Source organism: Chlamydotis macqueenii, chromosome 9 (assembly GCF_036417535.1).
Source record: "Chlamydotis macqueenii isolate bChlMac1 chromosome 9, bChlMac1.mat, whole genome shotgun sequence".
Lineage (NCBI taxonomy): Eukaryota > Metazoa > Chordata > Aves > Otidiformes > Otididae > Chlamydotis > Chlamydotis macqueenii.
Window position 1 is genome coordinate 25,160,250 of NC_141564.1, and position 22,726 is coordinate 25,182,975.

Consider the following 22,726-nt stretch of genomic DNA (forward strand, 5'->3'; position numbering starts at 1 on the left):
TTCTGTAAAGTTCTCATAAAGTTCCACAGACAAATAAAATGGACTTGGCGGGCTGCCTACTTTTAGGAAGTTTTTTTTTCATATTAGAACAGGCAACATTTACCAAAGGTGTGCGCCAAGATCACTAACGCAGTGGCTGCCTATTAATCAGCAAAGGGCAGGTGTTGTTTCCTACAAACCTTTGTGCCAGCGCTGCGGATTAAGCCAAATATTATCAGTTTTCATCTAATTACTTCACAGAGGGTCTCTCTAGCTCCACACACCTGCCACCTTCCCTCCTGAAAGACAGAATTTAATTAAAATCCGGAGCTTATGCCTACGCACCTTCTTTTTTAACAAGGAGATGTAGTACCAGGAGGCGAGGCAGGCGTCGATACTGCCAACCCTCAGAGTTTTGCCATGAGATTTAAGATATTTAGTGCTCTTAAATCTTAATCTCTTAAAACCTTGTGATGGCAGAAAATTGCAGGTTTCATTTTTAAAAGTCAGTTCTGAGCCTGCTGTTAAAAAGGCTCGGACTCGAGGAGGTAAATGACAATAATCCCAAGTGTAATTATATTTAAACTGCTCCAGCCTCATAATTTGAGAAGAAATTACTCACAGCTTGTAATATTTCAGGACATCAACCTGGTAACTTCAACCACTTTTACACAAAGAGATAACACGCCGCGTTTCTGATTTCGGAGTCGGACTGTGTCCTTGCCAGTATTAAGATGTACGAAAACTAAAATAGCGGGATACTGGGCTCAGTTGCAGCCTCAGCCCTTTCCCAGTCCTCAGCTACGCTACCGGGCTTTTAATGATTGTGGGTTTTAAACAAAGTCTATGTTCAAGCTGCACCTGTCCAAGAGATGGCAATGTCTCACTGTTGGACACAGCTTGTTTGAGCTCTTTGCATTGGCAAAAGCTTTTGTCCTAAGCTGATTATTCCATCGTAAACACTGCCATCATTATCTATTTTAATACTGTGAAATCCAGTCAGCCTGAAACTACCCAAGTTAATAACCATCTTGGGAGACAAAGGGCTTACAGATCCCCACCACAGCAAATTCCCTTCAGCAGAGAACCTTGCCCTGCTCCTCTGCGGCACAACGTCGACGCGCAGTGACGCAGACTCCTTTGCAGGTAATTCTACATTGGGAGGTGTTGCAACACCCCTTGGAAATAAGGAAATGGAGATATCTACTTTCCTTTAACCCAAATTCTTCTTTGCTCTGGCAAATACATGTTTTGTAATAAAGCAAGGTTACGGCCCAGGTCCCAGTGTTTTAAAGAGTCACGTGCTGCAACCTTAAAATCATGATAGGAAGCAAAAAATCTGGGAACAAAACCGTCTGTATGTGTGCTGGACTCAAAAATTGAGGGGAGTTTATAGTATTTACAAAATTAAAAAGCAACAGGGAGGGAGAGAATTGTTTTTTCTGACATAGAAACTAGATGCAAGGGATTTTGGATCAACACTAAAGTCAGATGAAAGACTCCCACTGATTTGTTTGGAACAGACACCTAAGGCCCATGCAAGGTGAAAATTAACCGTCCCAGAAACACAACTCTCCATTTAACAACCGGCGAGAGGCGGCGTGAGAACAACGTTGTGGTGTGGGGCTCGTTTCACACCTCAGCAGGCTCAGAGAGGAGCTGCAGAGGCAGCGAGATGCACAGCGGGTTGGCATCTCCCAAAAAGCGTCACCACCTGTGGTCTCCTGCGCGGTGGGGCGGCGTGGGGCTGGAAGAGCATCTTTCGGCTCTGCCACAGCTCTGTCTGGGGACTTTCATAAGTGGGAATATCTCATCCTCTGCAGGGTTACACTCCCACCCACCAAACCACCATCCACCTTCCTCCCACGCTCATTTATCCTAATTTCCCCTGAGAAGAGCCGCTGCACAAACCTCTCCACCTCCTCTGCACCTCACCCAGCAGCAGGAATAACACAGGGGAATGTAGAATACTACTGAATTGTAATTATAAATAAGTACACCGCATTTTTTAGATCTTCTGATTAGAGCAGGAGCAGAGGAACCTCCTTTCCATATCTCATAGCCGGCCTTGAAAAAGGAGAAAGAGCAAAACGTGCCTGAGTGGGAAGGATTTCTACGGCGGTAGCTGCTGTTTGCAAGGAGGCAACAGTCTGGTTTGGAGCCCAAATATAGCGACAAGCTCTGCCATATGCTAGACCTCGTGGTGAAACGCAGCATATTTTCACAAGCAGAGCTGAAAGACAAAGACAAAGAAGAGGGTTTCCATGTCGGCAGGCGCAGCTGTGAAGAAACAGGGATGACGGGGCAGAAGGTGGGATGGAGAGGGATAACACAAGAGGCTTCAGGAAATGTGGAGAACTGCTGCTTCAGCCAGAGGCTCATCACAAGAGGGCACTCCAAGTGCTTCCACAGCCCGCACCATCCAAAGATGAAGCACAAACATCCCGGCCCTAAGCCCTGCTCACCCCCACAGACCCACACATCGTGCTCTGCATCCTGAGCATCCTCTTCCATCAAGGACAAGCGCAACAGGAGACAACAAACACTTTCCTGGAATAATTTATCAACAGCCTCTAGAGAGAAAATGGAATTTTTGAACAGCGAGTATATGTGATTAATAGACAAAACACAACAAATCAGGTATCTGGGAGACCTACAGTTTTCAAACTTGTTTCCACTGAGAGCAGTAATAAAGGCTGAATCTGTATGGTCAAAGTACACAGGGGAAAACAAAAAAAAAAAAACCCTGTACCTATTGGTAAGAACCGCTCATTTTAAGAAAATTTCCCATGACAAACTGGTATCAGAATGAACAGGATTAATCACAAGGCTGGCTGTAATCATACAGCATTGTGAAAGAGCAGGAGGAGATGAAAGACAGTGGGTGGAATTGCGTGTATTTAAAACGAAGACGAAAGCCTTCTCCAACTGGGTGCAACCCAGAGGAGCTGCAAAACCAGGAGGCACAGGCGTTCTGTGGGCGATTCCTTCCAGACCACCACAAAACACAGCTGCCTTCTCTAGAGGGAAACTTTAAACTCCCAAAGCAACTTCATTTTTCTCTAAAACACTCAGGAAGCAGTTATAGGAGCAAACCCCGCATCCACTACGGTAGCCGTAGGTTGCTGCCTACCCTCTGGATGAAGTTAGGTGATAGCGCGAGTCGTTCGGCAGATGTGGGAAGAGGAATGGCTTGTGTCTTGGAGGTACGAAGATCCCTGGCTGAAGCCTACAGCAGCGTTGACTAGCAGAAATCAAGATCTTGTAGATGAGCCACTCTGCTAAGAAGAAATAAAGAATTCTGCAATAACTAGACCTACTTGTGAATACTCATCCAAAACCAAGAGTGATTTTATGTGCTTTCGCTCCTCCTCCTGCTTGGTCTTTATGATTATTCAAGTGAACGAGCTGTGTAACAAGTAGGGATGTCAATGAAATAATACATTTTCCAGTAACACTTAGAGGTATTTTTAACCCACAAGCACAAGTGTTCCCACCTGGTATCTGAGTGAGGGTGTGAGTACGGACATGTTCAGATCTTCTATAGGTCAAGAACAAGATTACAATTAAAACAGGAGATCGCACACTTGCTCATACGGACCATTAAACCGGCTGTAGCAATTTAATATTGTCAAAAGGACACATCAAGAGCAGAGAGTGACGTGAAGATCTGACTCATGCAGGATTACAGATCCCGCCCAGCCCTTGTCAAAGTTGATTAATCCTTTACCTTCTAATTACTCATTGTATCTGATCGTAGAACGGCACCCAGCCCCTCCTCTAGATGGGATACAGGCAGAGTTACCCCAGCTGGAATTTACCCAGAACACCAGTTAATACTGAAATTTATGAGGATACAAATATACTGCTTATAAAAAATGACGAATACACTGTATGCTACGCATAAGCAGTTTTCTGTGCAACACAATTTCTCACACCAGACCATGGATCTTGCCTTGCACAAAATTCCAAAAGAACTTGCACCACGAGGCAGGACCAAACCTGACCACTGTGGCCACCGCCGCCCTGCCAGCCTGGTGTCCCGCGCAGCCTTTCCTGCCCCACAGGCACGACTGCAGTACCGCTAATTCCCAAAACAGAGCCCACAGACCCATGTGGTGCTCAGCTAAAGCACGCGGTGGAATAAGCACCCACAAATGGTTGGCGCACGCACCCCAGAGAGGCGATGGCTTTATCCCATCTGCTCTATAATCCAATGAGAGGCTGTTCTCTAATTTGTCAGACTGACTTTACACGCAGTTTTGTCAGGAGATGGCTCTGTGACTTTCAACAGGAGCACAGGAGAAGAGAAACACCAAATCGGGACAATAATCAAAGGTTTGGCCAGAGCATCACCTCTGCCCAGCATCCCAGCCTAGGGACGTTTTACAGGAATATTCTGCAACCCCAGCCAAGCCAAGCCTTACTCTTACTCTGGAAGTTTCCTCTCCATTAATCAAGACAGACCGACTAGCTAGACAAGATCTGAAAAAAATATATCCAGATATCTCACTATTGCAAAAAGAAAAGAGTTCGGGCCTGTTGTTTTGTTACTTTTGCAGGAACATCCTTAGGTCTGCTCAGGAACCAGGCCTGCAGAGGAACCTGGAGTTATTTCGCTCCTTTGTTTAAAGTCCAAAATAAGACTCCATGAAAGAAAGTGGAATTTCAGACCTTGCCTGCGAGGCAGAAGAAGATCTACCATCTGCAGAAGACGGGTGCAGACTACGTAGCGGAGTTCAGAAAAGCATCATCACGGCACTTCGACACGACTTAGTAAACATTTGACATTCAAAGCCTCCAAATACCCAACGCACACATCAACTATGACACAAACACAGACAGCTAACAAACGAAGGTCTTTATTTTTAGAACATTCATCCCTTTCTGGCCTCAAAGAGTCACCTTAATCCCTAACGAGGAGCCTCACAGCCCGGTGGTTTATCTTCTGTCTTCAAGGATGGATGAAATCTGTATGTGTGAGCAAAATAACCAGCAGAAAAAGGGGCAGGGGCACTGCAGGAACCTCAGGCAGCAGCAGTGCAGCGGGAACGTGCAGCCGTGGGGTCGGGTTGTAGAACGGTGCTCCCTGGCAAGAAAGCAACCGCTACGGAAGTCACCTAAGCTCCTGCCCAAATTCAGCATCCATGTGTTGAACCCAAGTCGTGTGGGTGAAGGCAAGCTGCAGAAGGAATGGGATGGAGCAGAAGGAAAGCAGAAGGAAACAGGATGGAAAAGCACCCAGCCCTCATCTGCAACCGATCCACCCGCTGACCCCAGCTGGAAAGAAAACCGTCCTGCTGGCAAGCATCGCCACAACAGGGTGTGACAGAGCCTACAGACTCATAAAATATTCACAGAGACGGTAGTTTTGACTTTATAAATGTTTTGTTAGCCTTTACAGCAGGCAAGCGATTCTGTTCCCGTCTCAAGGGGGTAATCTTCCGGATGTTTCCTGCAGCAGCAAGGGCTACCGCTCAAATCCCCAGTAATAATTAACACGAATCCCCGGCGGCCAAACAACGAAGGGAGCAGATCTTCCAGGGCACCAGCCCCTGGGGAGACAAGGAAACAAACTGCCTTGTTTGTATAAACTTTGTACAACTAACAGCTTTGGTATGACCTTTACCACGACAAGCACAACACTCTTAGAGAAGGTTCAAGCAGGTTCGGAGGGAGAGGCTGGCAACCCCAAGGAAGGTGATGGCTAGGCCTGGCTTAGCGGTGTTACTCATCCTTTGTTGTGCAGGCCTGGTTTTAAGGCACCGGGAGGCTTTTTGGCTCCTTTGCTCAGAGCAGAAAGGCCTCCACGGCCCTAGGGCCACCCTGCAACAGGGGCTGCGCTGATAAACGCGAGGGATGAGGGATGGGGGGATGTACGTCGCAAACCCACCCGCATCCCGACACCGCAGCCGTCGCACTGACGTGGCTCCCGAGGGGCAAACACGTGGGAGAGGGAGCGCCCGATCCTGGCACACGGGCACCTGCCTCCTGGCTCTCCGCACACTGCCGGCAAGTTTAGATGCTCTTTCAAACGTATTTATTCGACCACATGAAGTCTTTCCCTTCCAAACCCCAGCTGCTAGTAAACCCGCTGGTCTAGTAGAAAAGTTTCCTTCTCTTTGCTCACTTGTTCTTTTTTCTTGTTTCACTGCTTTGCTTTTTTTTCCTTCCAAGGCGCAAGCCAGCAGGCTTCTCCTGGATCCATGAGTGGAGGAGACCAACAGGAGCAGCCAGCTCCAGCAGAAAGAGGTGAAGGGAAAGAGCCTTCCCTCTCTTTCAGCAACGCACGGTAAATCAAACCAAAGCCTCCTTTAGATTAAATCCTGTCCTACATCTCCCACCAGAGTTATTAATCCTGAATTCAATCAGGAGGCAGTTCTGACCATCCTCCTTGGTGGAGTTCCTCTGGAAACACCAGCCCTCGAAACGCCAGCAGAGCTTGGTGGGGCCCTGTCTTGTCTGAAGGCAAACACCACTTGGTTATCAGTAAATCAGTAATTCACTGTAAGGCAGATCCTCCTCCTTTTGAGAAGATCCTGTGTGTGAAAAGACAAGTGTGAAGCATGCATACACACACTGAACCTTCATCTTCTACAAATTGGCAATGGCACCTAACACAACCATCAGCGGCCAAGTGAAACAAGACAGTAACAGATCATTGGGGTGATAATTTTATAAACTCCTCTCTGAAAAATACACTAACACCACAGCTAAAGCTGTGAAGCAAGTGCTCTGCTAACTGAGAATGCTTTTGCAAGTGTAAGTGATACCCATCAGATGCTGTATGACTGGCAAAAACACGTAACGTGCCAGGCACTGTCCGCTCGGGCACTACGTCTTTTACCAAGCTGACGCAATGTGGGCTCCCGTAGCACTCCAGGAGCTCCGCTTCGAGCTAGAAAGGGGCACAACTATTCAGAAGTTTAAAACAAATCCTCTGCATAAGTATTTTTTTTAAGATCAAAGACCAAGCAAGCATCAGCTCTGCAGTCAGCATTCATAAAAATAGCAGCAGAAGAAACAAGCGCTGCTCTCCCTGTACGAGCTGGGAAGGGAAGCGTCGCATCCTGGTCACCCTTTTGCCGCCTGCGCCGCTTTGTTTGTGTAAGTGCCTTGTAAAGATATCAGTTGAGGAAAGGGCATTTTTAAAGCAGCATTAAAACGTGTTCAAATATTAAAAGAACAAATTTAATAACAGCAGTAACGTCTGGCCCTTGAGGTAGTTGGCGTTACGGCCGTCTGTGGTTCGGAAGACACAGACGATACAGCGGCCCCGCCGTGCTGGAGGTGACCCCAGCTCCCGCTGCTGCGTACTCGGGACGAGCCACCCCTCTCGGCGGGGAGGTCCCCGCTGACCCAGCAGCTTTGGGTGGAGATAAGATTGGGGAGCGCGGCCATGACCAGCTTTGCGGGCAGAGCTGTGGTGACAGCCACCTCTGGCAGGGTGAGTGATGAGCCGAGCGAACCACCGCACAGCTGCAGAGAACGTACAAACTTCAGCTCACCCCCAAAGGCCTATCTTTAAGAGGCAGCTTGTTGCACGGAAAAGTAGGCGATTTACCACCATGAGCTCTTTTTCTCACAGTTCCCACCTAGTTGTAAAAAGCAGCTCAACTCATAAAACTGAGAACAGCCCCGTGGCTGGCTCCAGCCTCCGGGTTCGCCGCGGTACCCACTGCCTTTGGGGTGTCTGCACATATGGCTTCTTCCGCGGTGTGAACGCGGCCACAAGCCAAAGAAACCTCGGTGCCTACAGCCAAACAGGTTTGTGGTCAAACCCTCAGAGCATGGCGTCGTCACTCAAATCCCTGTGGCCATTTGCTCTTGCCTCTGCAGCACGGAGAGTCACCGGCAAAATAAACACGTTATTCAGCTGATGACTCCCTCAGCCCAGCTCGTCTCTCTGCCAGGGAAGGGGACGTGGCCCAAAACGGGCAGGCAGGGAGAGGGACAGGGCTCCATGGCTGAGGGGGGATGGTCCCTCCTCATGGAGCTCAGACAACTTCAGCCAACCTCTGGCTGTGGGAGCTGCCCGCTGCCACACAGGGCAAGGACCCAGCACCAGCAACAGCCCTGGTCCCACTCACGCTTGGACCATGTTCACCACACTGGCCCAGGTTGCCCAGAGAGGTGGTGGATGCCCCATCCCTGAAAACACTCCAGGCCAGGTTGGCCAGGGCTCTGAGCAACCTGATCTGGTTGGAGATGTCCCTGCTCCTTGCAGGGGGGTTGGACTGGGTGGCCTGGAAAGGTCCCTTCCCACCCAAACCATTCCGTGATTCTAGGATTCTATACGTTCCGCCATGTCCTGATGGCCTGGTGGGCCTGGCTTAGGCAGTTTTTACAGGTTATTATTTTCCATCATCTCAAATGAAAGAACACAAGACAAAACCAACCCCTTCTTAACGCCACTCATTTATCATGTAATTAGTGTCATGGAATGGAATGACACCAATGAGTGAATCAGTCCACGGACGGTGGCAAATGCTCCGAAAAATTGTGCATTGTTTCTTTTGTGTATTCTATTCTCATTGTACTTTATTATTATCATTATGAATATAAATATTTCTGTTATCTTTTCCTTTGCTGTCCTAGTAAACTGTCTTTATGTCAGCCTACAAGTTTTCCTTTCTTTCCGATTCTCTCCCCCACCCCACTTGGGCGAGGAGAGGGTGAGCGAGCGGCTGCGTGGTGCTTGGTTGCCGGCTGGAGTTAAACCCTGGCACTGTTGTAAGACTTTTGAAGGCTGAGAAATAGGATCAGCCTGTCAAGATCAAGTCTCTGCAATCGCTCTGCTTAGGGAATGAGATTTTACCTGGCATCCTGCTCCTCGAGGGTAAAACAGTGAACAAAATGTTTCTGTTACTTTTCTTTCTCGCTTATACTGTGAACTTCTTGTTCTTTGGTAGCGAGCAGGACACTAAATTATGCTTTTTTATATCGGGGCAGAATAAACTAAGGAAATCTTAGCCTCATGGCCAGCAGTGTCATGTAGTATTTCACAGGATTCCAGATAAAGTCTTGCAAGCACTTCTCCATCCACATGTCTCTCTTCTGGAAACACATCTGACACACTATCATTGCTTCCTTCTCCACACGCCAGTAACACTGGTTTCTCCCAGCCGCGCTGTAGCGCATCACAATGCTGGGGTCTCTCCCGCTCAGCCCCTTGGAGCTGGGGGGCTCGGGGGCACCCTTTGGCACACCCGCCTGTGTTATAAACTACGTTACAACCTCATCTGCGCCAAGGAGCGTGCACGAAATACAGCACTGACAGCGCGTAACAGCCGGTTTGGAGCCAGGTGTCCAGGGCTGGGGTGGTACAGCCGGTGCCTGGGTCACGGCAGTGGCCCTGCAGCGGGGAGAACAAGCGCATTACGCAAGTGCGTGAAGCAGATGCCGCCTATAGCCACTTACAGCCACCTATAGCCACCTATAGCCGCCTATAGCCGCTTACAGTCACCTATAGCCACCTACAGCCGCCTATAGCCACCTATAGCCACTTACAGCCACCTACAGCCGCCTATAGCCACCTATAGCCACCTACAGCCACCTATAGCCACCTACAGCCACTTACAGCCACCTATAGCTGCCTACAACCACCTATAGCCACCTATAGCCACTTACAGCCCCCTACAGCCACCTATAGCCACCTATAGCCACTTACAGCCACCTATAGCCACCTACAGCCGGCTATAGCCGCCTACAGCCACCTATAGCCGCCTATAGCCACCTACAGCCACCCACAGCCACCTATAGCCACCTACAGCCACCTACAGCCACCTATAGCCGCCTACAGCCGCCTATAGCTGCCTACAGCCGCCTATAGCCACCTATAGCCACCCACAGCCACCTACAGCCACCCACAGCCACCTATAGCCACTTACAGCCCCCTACAGCCACCTATAGCCACCTACAGCCGCCTATAGCCACCTATAGCCACCTACAGCCACCCACAGCCACCTATAGCCGCCTACAGCCGCCTATAGCTGCCTACAGCCGCCTATAGCCACCTATAGCCACCTATAGCCACTTACAGCCCCCTACAGCCACCTACAGCCACCTATAGCCGCCTATAGCCGCCTACAGCCGCAGGGAGAAACGCGAAACATCGCAGCTCCGCGTCCCGGAGGTGACACCGCTGTCCCCGAGCCTGGCTCTCTGTCGTCCCGTCCCCCCCCCCTCCGCCCCCCCGCCCCCCCAAACGCTGCAAAGCCCGGCGCAGCAGCCAGAGGCGCGCAGCTGCTGCGGCAGCGGGGCGGGGCGGTGCGGAGCGGGGGCGCGGAGCGGTGCGGAGCGGCGGGGACCGGCCCCCGGCGGGGCGCGGTGAGGAGCGGAGCGGAGCGGGGCGGTAGGTATTTAAGGGCGGCGGAGCCGGTAGGGTAGGGCCGGGCAGCGGCGGTGCGCGGAGTCCCGCGGAGCGGAGGTGAGGGCGGCGGGGGCGCTTCCCGTGGCGGCGGGGGCGAGGTGATGGGACCGAGGGCCCCGCGGAGGAGAAGGAGGAGGCACCGACCCAGGGCTTCCCCAAATGGAGGGACCGGTGACCTTGGCCGAGCGGAGACGCGTAACCTGCGCGGCCATCTGCGGGGCTGCGGCGGAGCAGAGGCCTCGGAGCAGGAGCGGCAAAGCCTCCCTCGAGGTGGCTGGTGGCACTGCAGAGGGACCTGCAGCCTTCAGCAAGGTCTCTCAGGACTTGTTGCTGTGGACCTGCGGTCAGAGATCTCCAGCTCTGGTTGCTGGAGGAGCCCTCAGGAAGATGGTTTGCCTTGGTGGAGATTCACTGGAAACCAGTCGGAAACCTAGAAGTAAAAAGGCTGAAAATAGGTGGGGAGTGGTGGAGGAGGGAAGGGGATGGTGCCACCATGCCAGTGTGGTGGCAATGCTCAGTGTTGGTAGGTTTCTGCTCTTTGGTTTTCTGAGAGTTGCTGGTTGCTTCCAGTAATCCTTCAGAGTGAAGTGGGTGCAAGAGCAGCTCCCTGTTGTGTAAGTGGAGTTGGGATAGTATAGAGAGAATCCCTGTAGTAAGCGCTACTACTTCATTTAATCAGCATGCATGGTACTTCTTGGACAATGTATTTTAAAATGCTTTAGGAATTGGGATGCTTGTTTATCTCTTCCTCATGAACATCATGGGTATGGCACAAATAACTGTGTCTTGAGAGCAATTCTGTAAGTCCTTGGAGACGTTTCTGGATGGTGTGGTCTTGGCAGAGGATGTTGTTCATCCAGCAGTAATGGGAGATGTGGTGAAAGGGTGCTTGGAGAGCAGCTCAGGGCCACGGGAATCCTTGCTCCATCACCTCTGTCCCCAAAAAGTGTCCAGGATGTGATGCAGTGAATGGCACCAAGACTCAGGTGCTCCAGCTGGCTGATAGGAAGAAGCATCCATTGCTCTGCACGAGGTTCTGCCAGTCCTGTTTTTAATGAGCTTCTAACTTGTGCAGTAGTTGCATACCTTAAGCCTGGCCACGCTCCTGGTGTAGTGCTGAGCGAGCATTCCCCACACCAGTGCCCTGGGTGGAGAGAAGCCCACGCAGCTGGGCTGTGACACGATGCTCAGCTGTGTCCCTGTGGAGGGGAACCCGCCTGGTCTCGCTTCTCAGCTCTCACCACCTCGTGTGTGTGTGTATCTGCACGTGCAAAGCACCTGACTGGAAGCCGCCTCCTTTCTCTCCATCCATCCCATCTGTTCTAGTTAAACACATAACTCAGACCCTGCTGCTCTTCAGGGATGACTGGCATGGCAGCGTGTTGCAACTCTGAAGACCTTTGTCTTGCCCTGTGACCTGACAGGAGTATTTCTTGCATCCTCCCCCCAAAAATTAAGGGTGGCTTTGCTCTCCTCACATTTAAGGAGTATTCTACTGTATCAGTAGTTTTCTGAGTTCAAAAATATTTGCTCACGGGGATGAAGTGGCCTGCGAAGGAAGCTGTTCCTTACTGCATCTGGGGGGTTAAATCTGTTCGTGTGGAAAATATGAATCTCCCCTTCTACTTCTTATCTGTTGCAAGTATCTCACTTCATTTTCCTTTTCCCCTTCAGAGCAGTAATTGGCATGGTGCAACACTGCTTCCTTTCATGAGATTTCAAAGGAGATGCTCTTGCACAAGAGTTTGGTACCTGTTTTCCACTAATACCTGTCATAACTATGATGGCATTCACGTTCTCGTATTACACGTAACTCAGAGCAGCTATTATTTTCAGCTGCTTCAGAAATGACTCGGAGCAAACCAAAGAAGTCTGAATAAAAGAAGAACTACATTTGAAAGTAAATCTCTTTGTAGAGCCCAAACATCCTAGCTATTTTGTTTACAGAGGGATGTGTTTACACAACCTTCTGAACTTTGAAGTCTTTTAAGCCCGCTTGAATGATTGAACTGATGTCCCAAATCTGAAAAGTCTTGCAGGAACTAAGGCTTGTCACCAAGAGCAAAGCCAAAACCCCTCTAAGATACCTCATGGAACAGCTCTTAAAGAGCTCTCAGTTTTTACATATTTGCAATTTAAACCTGGTGCTGGTCTGCAGTCACAAATTTGAGGTCTTGTTTGGGAATGGGCTCTGCTCAAAACCATGTTAATAAACTCTACTTACACTGAAAATAGAGGGAAAGCTCGCCCTGAGATCTCAACTTGCCAGTTTACCCATCTTCCCTGGCAGAGCTTATCACCAAAGGCCACTTCTGCTCCAAGTCCTGTCACAGGGGGAGGATTTTGAGCCCAGAGAAAGCTGGAAAGGAAGGGGTTTGGACATAAATTGTAAGAAGCTAGTTATGTAAGAAAATGACTGAGGAAACTTCAGAGGCGGGAAGAACAGAAAACTCTTTAAAAAATTAATTTGGCCTTGGAAGAAAATGGGACAGAGCTGCTCCAAGAGTGTTTTTGTTACAGAGAAGCTGCATCTTCTTCCTCTGCAGCTGACTAGAGAAAGGAGAGTGTGCCAATAAATCAGCCAGGCTTCAAAGTCAGGAGGAGTTGATTTTTTTTTTTAATGGAGTTTTGCTAGGAACAGCCTACAGTTTTCAGGGAGTAGCTAAGGCAGAAATCTGTGTAAACATTAACTGCTTTCAATTGCAGTGCTGTTACCTGAATGGTTGGGAGCCTCTCTCCAAATGAGATCCCTATGGGTGCTGCAGATCACCCTCTCCTTTCTTGAGGGTCAGCGGTTTAGCTACCGCATCCAGAATTACTTCCTGCAGTACCGTAGGCCATCACACCCTGGATCTGTGTACTTGTACTTGACTGAAGGAGCAAAATAGTATTTCGGAACTCCTCTGGGTGTACTGCAGTCCAGGTGGAGGGAGATTCTGACAAGAATCCAGTTGCTCCAGTGACAAATGTGTCCATGCAGGTAAATTATAGCGCCAGACTGCTGCTGGGGACTGTGGTGTTATTGAAGAGCTGCTGAAGGAGCGTGTGCGTGAGGTTTGTGTTCAGAGCTGGAGATTAAGAGGTCTGGGTCAGATCCTGGGCAGGTGTGGCACTGCCGCTCCTGTAGTGCCACTCCGTGAGTGTTTTGCTGCCTTGTTTCGAGCTACTGAAAGTAAAAGGAAGTCTTCCTGTCAACAGCGAAAGGTGTTTGTTAGACTTCTAGGTCGCCTTATGCGACTTTTCCATTGAAAGGGAACAAAACAGCACTGACACGCTACCACTGAAGTCAGCAGGAAGCAGGGTTAGTGATGACAGATTTGGGAAGATGCTGGAGTTTCTTCTGAGCAAGGTAAAGCAGAAACCTGGCTAAAAATGCCATTGCCTTTTCTGCCTTACTGTTTCCACTCTTGAAGTATTTTTCCACTCCTGGAAGATTTTTTTTTTTCCAAAAAACCGCATAGGCACAGTCAAAGCATGTTCTCACATGCAAAATGTCTGAGTCATTGTACAGCAATAAAACTTTACCAGCTCTGAACTTTATTCTGGTGTCGCACGGATGGTGGCAAGCAGACGTACGTAAGGAGAGTTTACAATTCCTGTAGCACGGTAGCCGGCAGTAACGCATGGCCAAGTATGCGGCGAGGCGCTGATTCAGGAAGATGAATGCTGAGGAGGAGAAACCAGAGATGGCCTCGCTGCTGCTGTGTGTTTTTACTCCAGAATTGGGGGGGGTATTTATGGAAGTCTATATGTAAAGACATTTTTAATGGTGCATAAGTGGGAGCTGTGCTGGGATTATTGCTGCTGTTCTCATTCATTCTTTGCCTGGCATTGCCTCCCTGGGAAAACAAGCTTTAGGGTACATTTAAGCATCCGTGTGTAAGTACTACGGTGACCTGAGGGTTCTGCTTGGCAGTAGCTAACAGGCAGCTTTCTAGGCTGCTCTGGTGCTATATGGCCACGGGCCACGCTGCGTATGGGGAATCTGAGCAGCACAGATGCAATAAAGGAAGGGACTGAGATGGTGTCCCTGGGAAATGCTGGTGTTCAGATCCTCTGCACGATTTTAACTGCTGCCTCATCTAAACTTTTTCCTGATTTCTTCCTGACTACTGGTCTGCAGGACCTGTGTTTCATTCCTGACGCGCTATGCCTGGCACTAACTGAATAAAACATATTAAAGCAAATGCATGATAGACTGGGAATGTGAATCCCTTTGTTCTAGTTGCATTTTCAGAAACATCAGTCCACATAAAATCACTGGGTTCACCCCAGAGTTACGTTACATTAAGACGGCCAAGACTGGTGCCTCGGATAAGTCGGGATATTCTGGCCAAGTAACAGCAGAACAAACCCATCTAACACAATAAAATCACAAATAAGTAAGAACAGTTACAGGTAAATAAGTTGCGAAGGGACACATATTTTAGTACCTGAGGTGGATGACTGCCCATTCCTCTTCTAATAGCTGGAATTATTTACATATCAGATAACTTTAAAATAAATATTGCACTTTGCCTTGTCACATCTGCCATTTGGAGCTTGTATGCAGGACACCTGCACCACGCAAGACCAAATACAATCCTCAGGGGTGCATGGCAGGGTTTTACTTGAGCTTCAGCATGAGCACAATCCCTTGGGATCCTACAAAACCAACCAGCTCTTGCTTCTGCTCTGTCACAGCTGTTACTTAGCAAATGGCCAATTTTTGGCCAATTTTTAGCCAATTAAATATTTGCACTTTGTTTGCTTGTTATACACTTAGCCCTCTTTACATTCAGAGCAGCAGAGACCACCTGTTTGATGGTTATGGGGCTATCTCCAGCTCCAGGGTTTGGTTTTTCCCAGTCTAGATAAACTTACCTAGAGCTGAATGTGTTGGAATCCCTTTTTCTCTGCATATATAAGCCAACCAAACCTTCCTGCTGAGGGTGTAAGGTGTTTTTCAAGCATTCTTTGGAAACCAGTCTATCCCAGTTCCACTGCAAGAATGTCTCTTTCCACAGGAATTTCCCAGCAGGTGCATTTTGCCAGGTGCTGTCCAGCCACCAGTCAGGCATGGAGACTTGCTAGCGTGAACAAAGTCCCCCAAACCCCTGTAGCTCAAAGCAGAAATGATATAGTAAAGCACCTAACACTGGTATCTTCAGGTTACAACTTCTAACACTGGGAACTAAGGTTTTTAATAAAGAAAATTTTGAGATTAGGCATGCTCTTAAATGAAACCTGGGATTTTTTTTTTTTAATGATGATTTATCTTTTCTGCTACCCTAATCAGAGACATGTGTCAACAAGAAAGAAAATCTGGGCGCCACTTAAAACAATAAAAGCTGCTTTACGGGTTTCTCTTCTTGCCTTTTTTGCTTGGAGGTGAAATTGCTGAAAATAGTTTGAATGTTGCTTAATAGCTTTAGAAGCTGAATTCTATTCATTTTATTCATAGCAGGTTTACCAGCCCCACAGCCTCTGAACAGGAAGGCATTTCCACAATGAACTGAATCCTTAAATTCAGATCTGTAGACAAATGAGCGCTAAGTTAAAATTGCACAACAGCAGTTCTCTCCTGTTCTGGAATATTCAGACCTGATGAGCTAATAATGCAGGATCCTTTAAACTCTGAGCACCAGCTGATTGTGGCATTAATCTAATAAAAACCAGGTGGGGAGGCTGCCTGAGATCTCTGGAGGTGTGGAGCTTTGGGCTTTGCTTAAAACTGGCCCTCAGTGAATGCAAATGGAGTACCTTCACAAAAGGTATCCGTGTCACCGTAACACAGTGGATTCTTGTGTCATTGCTCATTGACTGAGCAGCCAGTTTAAGATGGCTTTTTTTTTTTTCCCTTCCCTCCTATGTTTTCCTTTTATAAATTATGCATCTAGAATTGCATTATCCCAAGATGCCCCTTGTGCTTGCTGCATTTCCAAGAGAGTCCTGCTAACAGAGGGAAGTCTCTGGGCAGATTAAATGCAGTGGAAGTGTGTTAGTGGTGAAGACAGAGACTGGAATTTCACTGTTTTACTTATCTCAAACTCTGTCATTAATTTGGAGACTGCGTAGTCTCTGCATTAACACGGCTTGTGTTCCTGCTGGTAGTCCAAGGAGTCCCAGTACGGGTCTGCCTGGGTGCCTGGAGATGGGTCATCCCCCCGTGCCGCGAACGGGAAGAACTGAAGAAGCACAGGCTGGCTGCTGGGGCTCAGTGACCGAGCTAAATGGAAACGCAGTCCCCAGGCTGGAGAAAGTTTAACAAGGTCTTTGATAGAAATCAAAAGGTCTGCTCCTTATTTTAATTACTTCATGCTTTATTCATCTATCCCTCCAAGACAGCAATGTCTAGTAAGTGATAGTGGTGAGTCTGCAGCCTGGTAGACTGGTCTAATATCAGTAACATCAGCCTGGGGAATTTTTTCCCTGGTTTTAGCTGTTCCATATACCAGCTCTGTATGGAGACATCCAAGCGTATGTGCCGCTGGGGGCAGAAAGCACCGGGAGCCTGGGATCTCTCCCCTCAAAACCACTGCAGCACCTCTCTGGTGACCTCGTCGTCTTAAACACCCACAGCAAGCCCTCCAGCCTTGCAGTTTCTCCGTGCAGCGGTCAGGCTTAACAGGTATTTACCCAAGAAAGGTATGAGTTTAACTAGCAGAGGTATAACCCCAGTGTAAATACCGTAATCCTAGATAGTGTGAGGGAGCCTGTATCGTTTTCCTTTCAATTGTGTAGGAAAGGGCTTAACCTCTTCATTGAAAAATGCTGCTTTTTTGCAGAAAGTATAAATAGAGACACATTTGGCTCCCAGCATGTCACAGTTTGCCAGCTGTGCCATTTTTATAACACGCTTTGCAATATTTACAAGGCTTTAAGGCCTCTCTTGAGTTCTGCCTTAAAATAAATGATCTGAAAGGAATCATTTTCCATCCATACCAGGACAGAAACCAGCGGTGGCCTTTCTCCCCGTGCTGTACCCTTGCAAGTAAAGCTGTTCACAGTGAAGACAGTCACTGCTAGATTTAAAATGGGAGAGATGTGCCCCCCAAAAGCATTGTAGGAGGCCTCTTGGTCTAGGAGATGCCGTCTAGGAGATATGGGGAAGATGGAAGTGAAGGAAACTGCTTTGGGAGAAGGAGGGGAAAAAAAATATAAATTGGGGAAGGTACTGCTGGTTGGGGGACACAGAAGAAGAGGGGCTGGTGGAAAGTAAAGACTGGGTGGGTGATGGGACAAGTACAGGAATTTTTCTCCATAAAAATCTGCTAACACAAACAAGCCTCCCTCCCTTTTTAATGCCCAGTGTTTACAGTTTTCCTGCGCTTGTTGCCAGCAAAGAGGATGCATTCATGGGGGTGTTGAGAGTCGAGGAACTGGGGAACAGATCGTAGGAGGTCTGGACAGGATGATGAGGGATGAGGGGAGAAACACCGGGAGAGGAGCCGGTACATACCTCCAGACTGTACTGCAAAGCCCCCAGAGGCAGTAAACCAGTGAATATTGTAATGCATTTGGCCTACACCAGTGGCCCATCATTATTTTAATCACAGACTAAAATCTGCTGTATTCCCTTTTACTGTGAGCTGACCTGGTCGGCGTGTGTGTCCTTAAACTCAGCCCCCAAAATAAAGGAGTCCCTCTGTGAACCTCGTACAGTTGCTTGTCATTCTCTCGATATATCTTCTCTAAGTAGATGTTTTTAGCCTGAATTTAAAGATTGCTTAAAATACCGACAAGCAATTTTAACAAAAACCAGTGGAAGGCAAAACCCATTTCCTAGTTAATACTGGCTCAGCTATTCTCCTTTCTGTGTGGAGATGGGAACAGGAAGGTATTACCTGAGAGCAAAATCCTTCCTAGACTTGTAACTTCCAGTAAATACTCTTTTAATCTGTAATGTATCTCCTTTCTTTGGAATAAGCTGAAAAAATTTCTTAGGCTATTTAAGATTACTTTTTCCCTCCTTTTCATAGCTTGTCTTTTCTTTATTGCCAACAACTGCAGAATAATAAAAAATATTATCAGAAGTAAACAGAGGAGTTTTTACAGAGCAGTTCTTATAATCTCATCTTTATTCCAGAGCGTACGCGTCTGCCACCCACATTTATGGGAGCTGGCCCACAGCCTTCCCTTTTCAATGCGCATCTCCCTGACTTCCGTGTGAACCCTGCGCCTTTGTGAGCTAACGCGGTTTTAATTCCTACCGCGGAATGAACAGCAAAACACGCTCATAATCAGAACGTAGGAATTGAAAGTGCCCAGCTGATACAGCTTCAATAACTGCAGGCAGAAGTTGCTACAGCCAAAGGTTGTTTTCCTCTGCTCCAGGCCAGCGGAGGCTGGTGATGGCACCAATGCGCTATTTTGGTTTGAATTTTATTTTCTGTAACAATTACATATGGTGTCAATCTTGACACGATGTTCACCATACCAGTTTTTAGTTCCAGGTCCTTCTTTCCGCTGTAGCTGTAATCCAGACTTCTCTATCGTTACAGGTCATCTTCTCACAATCACTGAAAGCTGAAGATGGATATAAAGCATGTGAAGGACTACATCTCTTGGCTGTACTTCCAGTACCTACTGATCACCTGCAGCTACGTGCTGGAGCCCTGGGAGCAGTCCATGTTCCACACCATCACCGTGACTGTTTTCGCTATGGTGGTGTACACAGCTTACGTCTTCATCCCTATCCACGTGCGGCTAGCTTTTGAGTTCTTCTCCCAGATATTTGGAGGCCAGCCCGAAAGCACAGTTTCCATTGCGAACTGAACTCGCCTGCGTAGTGATTAGCAGCTCTTGCAACTAGTGACATGCAATGTCTTCTGTATTTATTCTGAAGCAGTTGTGAAAATACTGTTTTCTCTTACAAACCATGGCTTGCTTAACTACCATAGCTGAGACCCAGAATGATGCACTGACTACTGGCTGCGCCGTCCCCAGTAAATGAAACTCAGGCCAGCTTTTGCTGTGTGATAATGAAACACATCACCTGGAATGCCACGTTTACCTAATATTCAACTGGCCCCCTCTATCAGCACCCAAATTTAATCACGCTGGCATATTTGAAACAGCAAGGGCTGTTTATGATGGCTGTGAGGAGGGGTGCAACACCCATTGTACACAAAAAAGTTCTGCCGAGAGACTGCAGTGGCAAAATATACCATGCCTCCCTTGATCTGGGTTAGACAACACAAGGAGATGAGTCTACCATACCTCGCTGGTTATTGACTTCTGGTTTTTAATGGATGGCAGAGGAAATTAGAGGAGAAAGCAATAGCAGTATGAACTTGAATCCAACTTTTTGCATCTAAGTTGCAGCACCTGAGTTTAGATGGTCTAAGATAGTAAAAAATCATATTGCAGTTTACTGAACATGACAGAAAGAATCAGAACTGGCCCAGTTTCAGTGTACTCCTGCCTTCCTTGATAAAAACCAAGACATCTTTTCTTTCTGTTCCCATTCACCAAGGCAAGCAAAGTGCATGTCTGCACCAGAGGAAGATGATCCAGAAAACTGTGGAAGTAGTATTTTAATAACTACAGGGAAGTCTGAGTGCTTAAAGATATCTCCTTTATAAAGAAGAAATGAGATTTATTATAATTACCTGTGGGGAGTTTGTTGAACAATGGAAAGATTGTTTGGATTTCACTCTACCCCTAAATCAAATGTCAATGCCAAATCACAAGTTATAGCTACACAGTGCATGTATCTAACAGCTGATGCTACTGTTACTAGAAGTGAGAGGTGCAAAATGTAAATAGCTTTCAAATTATGTTTGCACAGTTGTAAGATTTAAAAAAAAACCTCTTAACTTCTTTATCAAGCTGCAGTGGGGTCCTGCATGCTTTAAAGAACAAAGATTGTTTGGAAACTAAGACATGTTTTGAAGGTTGAACAGATCTGAACATGTGTATGCAGTTTTTCAGAAAAAAAAATAAATTTTATTCTTCAGAAACAACATTTCAGTGCATGACTCAGCTCTTCGTGTATTTTTTATTTGTTCATAAACGCCCTGGATGTGTGGGGGTCAGGCTGACACCATGGCAGAGAAACTATTTTGTCGTGAATGTTTTGAGGCAAGGTTTGAGAGCCCCTTACCTGGATCCATGTGTGAACTGTCATGTTCATCCAGCCCAAGACCTCTCCTCTCTCTGTGGTGGGGGAGGAAAAAAAAGGAAAAGAAAAAAAAAGACCCAGAAACTTCACTGAAGATGAAGGCAACAAATACCTCTGTGTGCTGGTGGCTCAACAATTGAGTGGTTTAGGCTCAAATGGGAGCCAAAGGCTTAGTGGTCGTATCAGTTTAATCGCAGTTTTTAACCTGCAAATGTGAGGTACCAAGCTACACAGTTACAGTAATAAACAGAGCATCGGAGGAGATGAAAAGTGACAAGAACCTCTGAATACTTCTATGAAAGTAGTCTGTAAAATAGAATAAAAGTAACAACCCAAGCTTTGGAGGTGAAAAAATGAAAATATTCACCTAGCAAGCCGGTGCTTGAACCAAAAATATTTCCCAATATCCTGTCCTCAAAAGATTCTACTTTTTAAATAGATAATGTGATGATGTAAATGCCATGGCATCTCCTCATCAATCCTGTTTCCAATCACATCTTGGTTTTTAATTTCTCAAAAAAAGGTTATTTGTTCCCAATGGCATCAAACACCACTGACCTGCATTTAGGAGCATGAGGAAAAACACTTTCTTATAGGTATGCCAGGGCTGGGTCTCATATCTCAAGGAGCACACCCCCCGATATAACATTGCTACTTAAACATTTAACTTAAAGCAAACAGAAGCAAACAGCTCTGTTCAGGAAGAGGGAATTTCCACTGACCTCTCACGGTGGGAATCCTGTAAAGCACTTCTCTTCCTTATTATTCCTGTTATCTTTGTTCAGCTTTGCAGGAGGTGCTCAGAAGATGGAGGAAAATAGCAGCAGTTTCTCTTTGGGAGGGTCCCTGCAGCTTTATTTAAGTGAAAACACCTTTTTGTGTGTGTGTTCTTCAGCTTTTTTACTGAATTTTAAAGTTTTTGGGCAACAGTATTCACCAGGAATGAAAGAGGCAGCTGAAAACAACCTCTCTCTACTAAAAAGCCTTTCGAGATTTTTCCAACCCTTTTCACTTCTCCTTTCTAGTAGAAAAGCTGAAATAACTCCAGCTACTTAACATTCAAAATTAGTGGGTTCCAGCAGGAGATTTCAAAGCATTTTGGGCACGCAGCAGCGAACAGAAACACTTTTCCCCAGCTGAAAGACAGAGGCAGTGCAATACCACTTTGGACAGCTTGAGACCACAGCACAGCTCAGGAAACTCTCCTCCAGTTTTGAAATCCTTTTCCCTGGAGATGAAGATGTTCATGCACGATGGAAGGAGGTTTTAATCAGATTATATCTGCACATTAACTTTGCTGTAACAGCCACAAGCTGCAGGAGGAGGGTTGCATTTCGGACGGCTCGGTACGTACAGCATACAGGCAGCAACTCCGTTGTGAGGAGTAGAGCGTCGGGCTCTTTATAGAACACCTTGGCAGGGCACTCTTTTCTCCTGCTTCATTATTACTCCCTGTTAATTGTAGTTAATCGCTCCATTATTACCCTACACTAATTGTAGTTCAGGCTGAGCACAGCAGCTGGAAGTTTTTCCAGCAAAAAAAAAAAAAAAAAAGCAAATGAAAGGACTATGTTAAGAGTAAACAAAACCAATAATGCACCAGTGAGAAATGAAACAAAAGCAGAAAGGGAGATGAACTGGTTCCAGTTGCATTCACCCTGAAAGTACAAATGCATCATTAAATTAAGCACTGAGGAATTTTGAGGCTCAGCTGGTCAGCACCATACCTCCCTTGTTTAAAATTCATTTTCTTAATTTCATTTAATCAAAGCGAGCATTTATCCTGCCATAAAGGTTTCCCGGCCAATTTCATGGATCACCTCCCAAATCCATTACTGAGAGCCACTACACATGCACGTGTCCAGCCCATGAACCTCCAGAAGCTTCTTCCTGAAGCCCCTCCAGGCAGCCGTTACTCAAGATTATTTTACAAAGCTTCCCAGGGACCTTTTCCTTCACGGGGGTCTCGCACAGGAAACGTACGGCTCAACATTGCCACCGGTGACTCTGCACGTTTAGCAGGCTTATTTATAAGTTGTTTTGGTGCACTACTTTTATCACATGAACTAAAATTCCATTAAAAATGAAACCCTGTGTTTAGGAAGTTTTGAAATCTTAAGAATGGTCAAGTAGAATTTTTTTCTGAGGTTTAACTATTGTTGTTATTTGGCCGTAATTTAAAATTCTTCCTTTGGATGCAAATTCAGTGAAAAAAGTTGTTTTTTTTTTTCCACTTACAATGATTCATACAGTTATGGTTAAAGGTAAAA

General features: G+C 46.9%; 2 protein-coding genes across 3 annotated transcripts in view; one reads left to right on the plus strand and one right to left on the minus strand.

The window, feature by feature from the left end:
* Positions 1-10,626, minus strand: part of OTOL1 (otolin 1) — a 22,851-nt gene extending 12,225 nt beyond the window's left edge. For both annotated transcript variants that reach the window (XM_086754477.1, XM_086754476.1), the window contains exon 1: positions 10,496-10,626. The gene's annotated coding sequence lies outside the window, so the exon portion shown is untranslated. The remainder of the gene's footprint in view (positions 1-10,495) is intronic.
* On the plus strand, positions 10,274-19,547 carry SPTSSB (serine palmitoyltransferase small subunit B). Its single transcript, XM_086754478.1, has 2 exons — positions 10,274-10,333; positions 18,835-19,547. Exon 2 carries the CDS (start codon positions 18,866-18,868, stop codon positions 19,106-19,108), a length of 243 nt encoding a protein of 80 aa, XP_086610604.1. The 5' UTR covers positions 10,274-10,333; positions 18,835-18,865; the 3' UTR covers positions 19,109-19,547.
* The last annotated feature ends 3,179 nt before the right edge of the window (positions 19,548-22,726 follow it).

Coding starts and splice junctions, on each gene's coding strand:
- SPTSSB (XM_086754478.1), top strand. CDS start 18,866: ATGGATATAAAGCATGTGAAGGACTACATCTCTTGGCTGTACTTCCAG.